General features: G+C 45.8%; 1 protein-coding gene and 1 pseudogene across 2 annotated transcripts in view; one reads left to right on the top strand and one right to left on the bottom strand.

The window, feature by feature from the left end:
- Nucleotides 1-4,452: 4,452 nt before the first annotated feature.
- On the bottom strand, nt 4,453-5,258 carry LOC147915937 (uncharacterized; annotated as a pseudogene).
- A 652-nt stretch (nt 5,259-5,910) lies between these two features.
- MEIS1 (Meis homeobox 1) overlaps nt 5,911-9,969 on the top strand; it is a 130,343-nt gene continuing 126,284 nt past the window's right edge. For both annotated transcript variants that reach the window (XM_014791462.2, XM_004435613.3), the window contains exons 1-2: nt 5,911-6,711; nt 8,570-8,796. In XM_014791462.2, the coding sequence (XP_014646948.1) occupies nt 6,700-6,711; nt 8,570-8,796 (239 nt within the window). In that variant the 5' untranslated portion in view covers nt 5,911-6,699. The remainder of the gene's footprint in view (nt 6,712-8,569; nt 8,797-9,969) is intronic.

The raw sequence follows: 9,969 nt of genomic DNA, 5'->3' as shown, positions 1-9,969 counted from the left end.
TAGTCAAGTGGTTGAGGTGTGCCTATACTTAATATAATATCCTAAACTTGGATTTGAAAACATGATTAGACCACAAGACCTGTCCTGTGAGTCTAAACTAGGTCCTGAGGTGCTCTCCTATTACCTCCCAGCACCAAATCACACCCCCTCCCCTTCAAATACTGGACAAGAGAAGTTTGTAAGTCACAGAGGCTGTAGTTTCTCCATTGTCCAGTAGACGGCACAAAAGATCAAGGCTTCAAATGCTGAACAATTCACCAGGGCTCTTTGGTTTGGTTTGGAGTGTGTTTGAGTGTGCTGTTCATTTTAAACAGCCAGCCAGCCAGCCTTGGATCTGTGAGGCGGAGAAGTGTCTCAAAACTTAAGATAACTCGCCAAGGGTTTGAAATGTAGTGATATGAAAAAGTTTTGCATATATGCTCCACAAAATGCTGCTTCAGATAATGCACGGACTGTTGTAAATGAGGAGTTCAAAGGGAAATGTTATTGAGAAATTCATTATCTAAAAATTACCTTTAAAGAAATTAAATTGAGAGAAATTACAAGGCATTTCATTTTTACTTATCTTCTAATGGATAAAGAAAATATTTGCAACCTGAACCTTCAAAATTCTTTATTGGAATTTTGCATGATACATTTACGCTTTTTATTGAACTTAACACACAATTCAGACCAGAAAGCTGAGCATTGTATTTCAAATGGGCTTCCATATACATGCATATATAGTATGCAGTAGAGAAGGGGAAGAAATTTTCTAGAAGTTTTGTGAGTAGCTTTTGGGGGATATTGGAGGACGAAGCCATTAGAAATAACTTAGTTGAAACTTTGCCTCCTCTAAAGCAATGTATGACTTTGGCTAATATTTATATTTTACTAAAAGGCTTCTATTTCCCTTTTCATTCTGCAGACACTCCGTATGTAGAAGTAGGGGGGGGAGGGTAAAGTGTGGGCTAATAACTCATTTCCCAGTTAATTTTATTAAGAATTTATAGCACTGTTTAGAAAGTTTTAAGACAACCATAAATTTTATTAGGAATATTTTATTAAGCCCTCCATTTAATTAATAAAAGACCTCTATAACTTCTGAAAATGTCAGAGCTAGTAATTATGTTAACCAGTGTAATTTTTCCCCCTCTAGAGACCAAAGCATTTTAATGATTTGAAATAGAAAGGTAGTAAGGAAAACACCCTCCCCCCACCACCAAATTTTTTTCTTGACTTTTGCATTATCCAGTCAGAATATAGTGACTGAGGTATTTTCCCTGCAAAGGTTGGAGAGCCGAAGCTGACCTCTCATTGACTTCTGAACTGGACCCAGACATTCTTTGTTTTCTGAAGCAAAATGCAGTAAACAAATCTCCCAGTTCTTATGGCCAGGATTGCTTCAGGGCACTTGATTAGCGTCTTCCCTAATCCCCTTGGTTAACCCCCTTCCCTATCACCTAACCAGGTTTCTCCCTTTTATAGACCTCTAAATAGTTTATTTCACTTTTCTCACAGCCATTCATTAGCTTTGACTTCTTGGTACCTTTCTCATATCACATCTAGGCTCTTATCTCCAGCATTCCTCTATTATCTCTACTAGATTTTAAATCTATTTTCTTTAAACTGTCTTTCCCTCCTCTTATTTCTGTTTTTTGAAATGCAAATGCTAATGTGGGGGTAAGATGAGGAGGATGAGTGTTCTTGAAGTACAAACCCCAAGCCTCCAAACCACAGGACGACCTAAAGAGCAATCACAACCTTTTAACAGGCATCTTAAAGTTAGGTGGCAGATGATAAACCCTTATCATTCTGTGAACACAGCTGCCAAACTCGATTGATTAACAGGCTTTTGTTTATTCTGGGCTGGCAAATACACACACATTTTACCTTAAGAGGTGCCTCTTTAATTTCTGAGGGTTTGGGAACTGATTCATCAGTGTGAACTTTGAGGACAAAAGCCTAATTCAGGATATAGGTCTTTCCAAAGGCACAATTCCTTATAGGAGAACAGAAGATTAGAGGGGAGTTCTCAGAGAGGACTGCACCAACAGCCTAAAGGGGCACTACTTGCTTTAAATGCCTCCTTGCAGGAGGGTCCAAACAATAGAGACCTAGGCCCCAGCCTCCTTTTTTATAGTCCTAGTTCTCTATCTTTGGGAAGATGTTCTGGGATATGAAGGGTAAGCTGAATATGGAAGGCCCATGTCACAAAAGCTAGGGGCAAGTGCCAGAACTCTTCACCAGGCCAAGTTTTTGCAAAATAAAAGTACTATTACCTTAAAAAGCAAGTATCTTAAATAAGCTAAGGATGGGTATCGTCACCGAACAGCTATAAATATCTGTAGTAGTTTACTAAGATACCTAGAACTATCTATCCCTTTACCTTTTTCTTTTAATAGATGATTAATTGCTGCCCTGCTAAAGGAGTTTTGTATTTTCTTTTTATGGCTACTATATTGCAATTCTAGATGTCCTCTGTGCAATTTCTCTCAGCAAGCCCCAACTGTAATAACTGTTTGCTAATTGTAAAATCCTTATCCAGAATGAGGTTTGGGCAAACAATTTGTACTACTGTAATTACATTGTAAAAGTGTTTTAGTCCCTTGATTGTTCAGAATTAATCTTACAAAGACCTAGGAGTAGCATTAGGTTCACAGTTATAAATGGAAAGGGAGGGGGGAGAAAGAAGACACTTTCAAAACTAATAAGAGTTTATTTTAAGCCCATAAACTCGAACTATCTCTTTCTTTCAGAAAAATTTGTGTGTAGGTCATTTCAGTACATTTATAAGGTAATCTGACACATCATGGTTGAAGCACACAATAGTCTTCCTACTGCTTTGAAGTTTTTGGTTTGAAAAGGAGTGACTTACCTGAACCTTCTTTTTTTATCTCTGCTAGAAAAAAAAATGAAAAAATTTACTGGAGAGCAACAACACAAAATAAATTCTATCGTCAAAGAAATAGATATCAAAACTGGCTTTTTCCAAATTTGAAACCGTGGCTGCAGAGTTGAGGTAACTCCAAGCGGGTTACCTAAGTCTTTGCCAGAGAACACCTACGACTGTTAAAGACCATGGTCATCGAGATGCATTTCGCAGTAAATTTCTCTCAGTTAAATTATACTTACACAACTTCCCTCGCAGTTCATTTAAGCATCATAAATGTAGATGTGCCCACGTCGCTGTTTGCCTTGACCCCCTTCCTGATTCCCCCTACCTCCAGCCGCGCTGATGCCTGTCGGGCCTACTGGAAAAAACGTTCACACCCCGCCAGCAGCCGTCGGAAGGCGCTCAGGTGTTGGCCGCAGCCTGCTGGGGTTCGGGGAAGGGTTTCCAGGCTGCCAGCCCAGTTTGATCCTCTCCGTAATCGGAAAAGGATTGCGTTTCAGGGCCCAGCCAGCGCAGCTTCCCGAGAATTAAACAGAGAAATGCCTTCCTGAGACCGGGAGATTCCATCTTGGCCTCAAGTTCTTTTTCCAAGTTCATGGGGGGGGGGGGGCGGGTGTCAGGCAGTGGCATAAAGGCGCTGGTAATTTACTTGCATTCCCTGGGCTTTGGCACGCCGGCCTGTCTTAACCGCCCGCGTGATGTATCGGGGCGTTTGTACCAGAAAACTCTACACGTTTGCGATGAAGAAAAGTAAAAGATCCTAAAACTTGGGGAGGGATGACAGAGGAGGAGGGAGAGGGAAAGAAAGGAAAAGAGAAGAGAGAGATGCAAATGACGAAGGATCCTAGTATGAATTTTTAAAACAGTCGGAGCTCTTTCAAGGCAAAGCACATCCGAAGGCTTTGGGTGAACGCGTCAGCCCTTTAGCCACACTTGGGGCCAGTACGGCGTTGGGGCGGAGGTGGGTGCGGGAAGCTGGGAAGGCTTAGCTGCTTGGCCTTATGAAAACTCCACTATTAGGGGGAACTGGGCGTTGATTCGTGCGAAGTGCTAAAAGAAGCAATAGATGTCGCTTAGGGGAGGCTACGTGCGCTCGGTGGAACCTGATTCCAGATCTATGTTCTGATGCTCGCCCTGAGTCCCCTGCTCCTCCAAATCCCACTTGGAAACTTGAGTCCTGCCTCTCGGACAGATGCAAATTCTCTTTTAGTTTGCGCATTAAGAGTTGTCCTCAACACATTTTAGAGCTCCGAACCTTTTCCAAACAATCTCCGTGGATAGGGGACCCCTAATCTTTCTCAAAACTCCTCCCCCTACCCACATCCCTCTTTGGGTGAGGGTTCGGGCCGCAGCTGGTGGGATGGGGGTGGGGACGATGGAAACGAGGGGCCGGCTGCTTTAGTGGAGACTGCCTTTTGGCCACCATCAGGGCGGGAATCGGGACTGGCAGTTTGCATTCCCGGCAGATCGAAGCTCCCTGCTGATCGATTATTTGATAATTGATTTTCCCCGCAGCCAATGCGCGGCCGCCTTGGCGGGAGCGCCTCCTGATTGGCGGAGCCCTCCTCCACGGCTGCCTACCGAGATTTGGGTGAGCTCATTTTCCAGTCGACCGCAGGGGGAGTTTTCTGCGAGGTTTCAGCTGGAGGGAGGGAAAAAAATCCTGCTCCGAGCCGAGCGAGCTGCGAGCCCTGCTCCGGGATGTGAGATTTCCAGCCCGCGTCGAGCTGCTGCGGCTGAGCCATCTCGGCAGATCAGAGCCGGGCGGGCAGAAAAATAAAAACGAAATAACACCACTAAATAGAATAATAAAGGGCAGACTTAGAGTGAGAGAATAAAGAAAAGGAATTTTGTTGTTGTTTAAGGCAGAGAATAGGTATTTAAAGGGAAAAAGTTAAAATCAGTGGCTGATTGGAGCCTCTGAGCTGTGGCTAGCGGCAGCTTTTTGTCTGAAATCTCAGCTCCCGAACTGAATTTCTTGTTCTTTGGCACTGGGAGTTTTCCCTGAGCCGGGTTGGGGACAGGAGAGCGGAGTAAGGAGAAGGGCAGGGGAGGAGAGCGCGGGGCGTCGCCGGGGAAAGAGCTCCGGCCCGAGCACTGCTGAGGCCGGAGCCCCACGGCGCCTTGAAGACAAAGGCGGCGCGGCGTAGCCCGAGCTGAGCGCGCCGACCCCGCCGCGCCGCGCCGCGCCCTGGGCGCACGGCCGCCTCGCCCGGAACGGGTCGGAGAAAGAGCCTCCCTCTCCGGGGATCCGCGGCCCCGTCTCCACCCGCGAGGTCTGGGCTGCTCCGAGCCCGCGTCGGGTTTCGCTTTCCGGCGATCATAAATAGCTTCGTGTTTGTAAACAGGCGCTGGGGGCACATTCCCGGCTCTCAGCTTATTGTTCCCTCCCTTCCTCTCTCACTTCGCGCAGGACGCCGGGGCTGGGGCTGGGGGCCTCCGGGGCTAGGAGGTGGGGACGCCCAGACGCTAAAGTGAGAAAATGCAAGCATTTCCTTTCCTTGGGCCGGGTGTCCACTTCCGACAGCAAAAACCTCTAAGCTGGATCTGCAGAAAGCCCCAGCCATCTCTACCCCACGTTCTCGGGACTCCCTAGCAGAGTCTTCCCCAGCCTTTCTCCTGCTCCTCCTCCTCGCTCCGGGTTTGACTTTTCTACTTGGGGTGTTTAGTTCTGAGAATCCAGTACTCGCCGCTTCTCCCCCCTCCGCCCCGAAAAATACTGGCAGACCCCAATAATTTCGAGGAAAGTCATGAAGTCTATGCGCGGAGCCCTGTGCAAAATAACTCCGGCTGCTGCCTGCCCAGCGTTTATTCCCAATTTATTTCAAGAGAGTCGGCTTTAGGGAGAAAGTCTGGAGGGGGAGAGAGAGAAAAGAATACGGAAAATAAAGCCGGCGGCTAGGGGCTGCTGCCCGCATTTGTGTGCGTGTGCCCTGGGTGTGTGGGTGTTTGTGCCTGGGCGTGCGATTTAATGGAGCGCCTCTCTGCCTCTCCAGTGCGGCCAGAGCTCGCTTCGCTCACCCACCCCTGCCGAGGAGCCTACTTGCTGCAGCCCAATGCATTGTGTAAGACGCGACCTGTTATGGCCACCACTACTTCCGGGTTCTAGCATTCTGGTCGGAATCCACCTCTCCGCCTGTGCAACACACACTTTACACACGCACGGGGACTGCAAGCGGGCAGCATCGATCGTGGCTCCTTTAAGACAAACTCAGACAGACATTTTTTTTAACCCTCCTCCTCTAATCTCCCTCCAGTGCAGCAGTTGCAAAGAGGGAGAGAGAGAGAGAGAGAGAGAAAGAGAAAGAGAGAGCGAGCGAGAGAAGAGAGAAACTGATTAGGAATTAGGACTGATTCAAGGGAAGCGAGCGCTAGGGCTTTGTGCATTTGAATATTAACATTTGAGGTGTTCTGACCAGAAGAAGACAGAGCGGATGATCATTCATTCACCACGTTGACAACCTCGCCTGTGATTGACAGCCGGAGTGGCAGAAAGCCATGAGATTTGGTAGTTGGGTCTGAGGGGCGCTCTTTTTTTTTTTTTTTTTAAACTGATTTTTTGGGGAGAGAAGATCTGCTTTTTTTGCCCCCGCTGCTGTCTTGGAAACGGAGCGCTTTTATGCTCAGTGACTCGGGCGCTTTGCTTCAGGTCCCGTAGACCGAAGATCTGGGACCAGTAGCTCACGTTGCTGGAGACCTTAAGGGATTTTTCGTCGTGCTTTTCAAATTTTTTTTCCGGGGGAATTTGCTTATTTGTTTCTTTTCACACTGGCCTTAAAGAGGATATATTAGAAGTTGAAGTAGGAAGGGAGCCAGGGAGGCCGATGGCGCAAAGGGTACGTATTAAAAAACAATTGTGGAACTCAAATGTGAGATTAAATTGAAACGTGACTGAAAGACACTGCTAAAAAGTTTCCTTTTTTCTCTCTGTCTTTTTGAATGAGGCTTCTAAAGCCGTGGCCTAAAGCGAGAGGATTTATTCAATGCATTTGTAGACTTATGTATGTTACATGTAATTGTTAATTCAAGTAATCAAGTTTTCTATAGATTCCTAACCAGCAGCTATATAAACAAAAATACAAGCTCGGGCAATCATTTGTTTGGAAAACAGAAACAAAAAAACGCTAGATATCTAATGCTACAATGTGAGCGTTCAGGGAGCAGAAGTTTAAAGCTATTTTTAAACTAAAATAAGCAACGAGAAACTTCTGATATGTTATTGATTATGCTCATCCTTAATATCATTAGAAGTATTTAGCTGTTTAAGCAAATAACTTTGTCATAGTACAACGGTTTTCTGGGTCGGAAAACATCCATCTTTTAAAAGTAATTTTAATGTGCACAGATTTTTATGCAAGGTAATACTTTGAAAGTTTTTCCTAGAAAAGCCCAGCACTAATTGGATACTAAGCACACAGCTACTCACTTTAAAAATGCAATACTAATTTCCCCAATATTCCTATTTGAATGGAAATGTAGTGAGAGTAAAATGAGACAATGACAACCCAACTGAGGTAGTTTCTTAAAAGAAAAGGGGTCTACAAAAAGCCTTCCTTGCATAATTTGTGTCCTGGCCCTCAAAGCCCTGTTTGCAAAAGAAAGTTACTAGGCTGACACATTTTTCTTTACTCCTTTGGTTCAGGCAAATGTCAGCGTTCTTCCAAACTCTTTTCACACCTCTGGCTTTAAGGAGATGAAAGTGGCAATTCCTCTTTTCTTTGAAAATCAATTCACTCTGGGCGCCTCCAAATCTTGGGAAAAGAACTTGCCTGGAATGAAGCAATGAGAAAAATCTAAATAGCTAAATTTCACACACAAAAATAATGACAATCAATATGAAAGTAGTTTTTCTGGAGGAGGAAGATGGGGGGTTGCATATGCATTTGCTTTTGAATTTGCTTTAAACTTGATGAGTAATATTTGCTTCATTGACTTCTAGTCCAAGGAGAAAGTTCATAAGAGTAGAAAAAATAGTATAACTGCTCCAACTATAGATTTTCTTTAACTTTGGGGGAAAATTGTCCAATTCTAATTTCAGCTCTAATGTACAAGAAAACATACCCTTCTCCAAGTTTCACTTATAAGGAGGCCGGTTAATTTTGTATAATTGAGCAGAGTTTGTCTTGGAAAGCAAAGGAAATGCAGTGTCTTGCAGGACTGCCTAACCCCTGCTGGCAGAGAAATAAAATGAGAAGCCTGTCTGAATTCACGTGCTTGGCGTAGCTCTTCCCATCGTAACTTTTTTTTTTTTTTTTAATTCCCCCCGATGGGAAGGGGCTGTGCAACTAGGCGGGTTTGCTGCACTGTCCTGGCACGTTTTATTATTGTGATTTTGAATTTCCTCCTCTAGAGACATGCACATTTTACCTTCCGCCCTCCGGGTGAAAGCCTCCCTTTCTTCCCTTCTTTCTTCCTTCCTTCCTTGCCAAAGGATCCTGAATTTCTGAACTAGTTGATAGGGACACAAGTTAGGGCAAAACCATTCATCCTAGCCGAGTCTCACTGAGAATCCTAGAAATTTTACTTTAAAAACTGTTTTTTAAGTAAGAAATCTCAACTTTAGAGATGTAAGGCCACCGAATTCCGAGTCGAAGGATCCAGCTGGACTGACGTTGGATGAGCTCCGCGCTCTGCCGTTCTCCCATTTGCCTGCCTGGCCTTCTGAACCTTGTTTCTCTCCTGTTTGTCATGCAGTACGACGATCTACCCCATTACGGGGGCATGGATGGAGTAGGCATCCCCTCCACGATGTATGGGGACCCGCATGCGGCCAGGTCCATGCAGCCGGTCCACCACCTGAACCACGGGCCTCCTCTGCACTCGCATCAGTACCCGCACACAGCTCACACCAACGCCATGGCCCCCAGCATGGGTTCCTCCGTCAATGACGCTTTAAAGAGAGATAAAGATGCCATTTATGGGTAGGTACAATGGGCGGCAGTTTTAGTAGTCGAGACGCGATGCTTCCCCTATTTCCCTTTGCCCTTGGTAAGAGGAAAGCCAGAGCTCTCTGGATTGGAGGTACATTATTGGGTGACTTTTCATTCGCATTGCATGGAGAATTTGGGGAGGCGGCCTGCCCTCCCGGATGCTCCCCATCTCCACATACGCTCGGCGCCCGCCCAGCGCCCCGCTCCGCCGTAGCCGTGCCCGCGAAGGGGTCGCGGTGTGGGAGAAGTTGCCAAAGGTCCCTCGTCTCCTCTCAGACCCCGGCTCGATAGCTCAGCGGGTTGGAGTCCTCGCTTGCTCAGCTTCGCTGGGAGAGCGTTGAGGGTTTCTGAGTGCAGGCGCCTTTGTGTTGGAACGAAACTTTTAGTTTAGGGGAAAATCTTTTAAGCCACTGATTGTTCTGACTTGCTAAGTTTACTCAGCAACCGTATGCTGCCTCTGCCGCCACACAATAAAATCAAGAGAGGACAGTTGCAGGTCAGGCAAAGGGGAACATGCTTTGCATTTAGGGAGTTTGACCACTGTAGTCAAGGAGAGGGGCTCGCTCTGAATTGTTACAGACATTAAGAAACTTCTAGCTGTTTTAGTACTTTGTGTTCAAAGGCGAAACCTGCAGGATTTAGATAGAAGTGGATGCGGGGTGCTCTCCGGCCGGTGCTGTTTTCTGGCTGCGGTTTACACCGTGTTCTCCCCGACCATTCGATTAGACCCTGGACTAGTAAAATCCTTTGAAAGGTCCTTGTGCCTACTGTGTGCTGATGAATTGAGGGACCTCTTTTTACTTTCAGCAACTTTTGTTTCTATTTATTTCTTCTTTTGAAAGAATCACACAACACTGACCTTCCCCAGCTGAAAACACTTTCTGCTTTATTTTCTGGTCCCTTGTGCGATGGGCTTGTTTAAATCCCAGCGTTCTTTCGCAGCGTTAACTGCAAATGCCTTAGGCTCCGGGACGTAATATTTGGGGAAGCTTTGAAAAGGACCCCAAACTGTTAAATTCTCAGCTGGGCTGTGAGAGCTAATAAAAGACTTGAGACACCTCCTTGGACATTAGAAGAAGCTTTTTTTTTTTTTTTTTATGGGTTGAGATAAGCGACATCTAGGCCCCTCGCAATACTAGCTGCTTTGCCGTTCCGCAGAGACAA

Source organism: Ceratotherium simum, chromosome 11 (assembly GCF_057802395.1).
Source record: "Ceratotherium simum simum isolate JZ-2026a chromosome 11, ASM5780239v1, whole genome shotgun sequence".
Taxonomy (NCBI): domain Eukaryota; kingdom Metazoa; phylum Chordata; class Mammalia; order Perissodactyla; family Rhinocerotidae; genus Ceratotherium; species Ceratotherium simum.
This window is presented reverse-complemented; position numbering and strand designations above follow the sequence as displayed.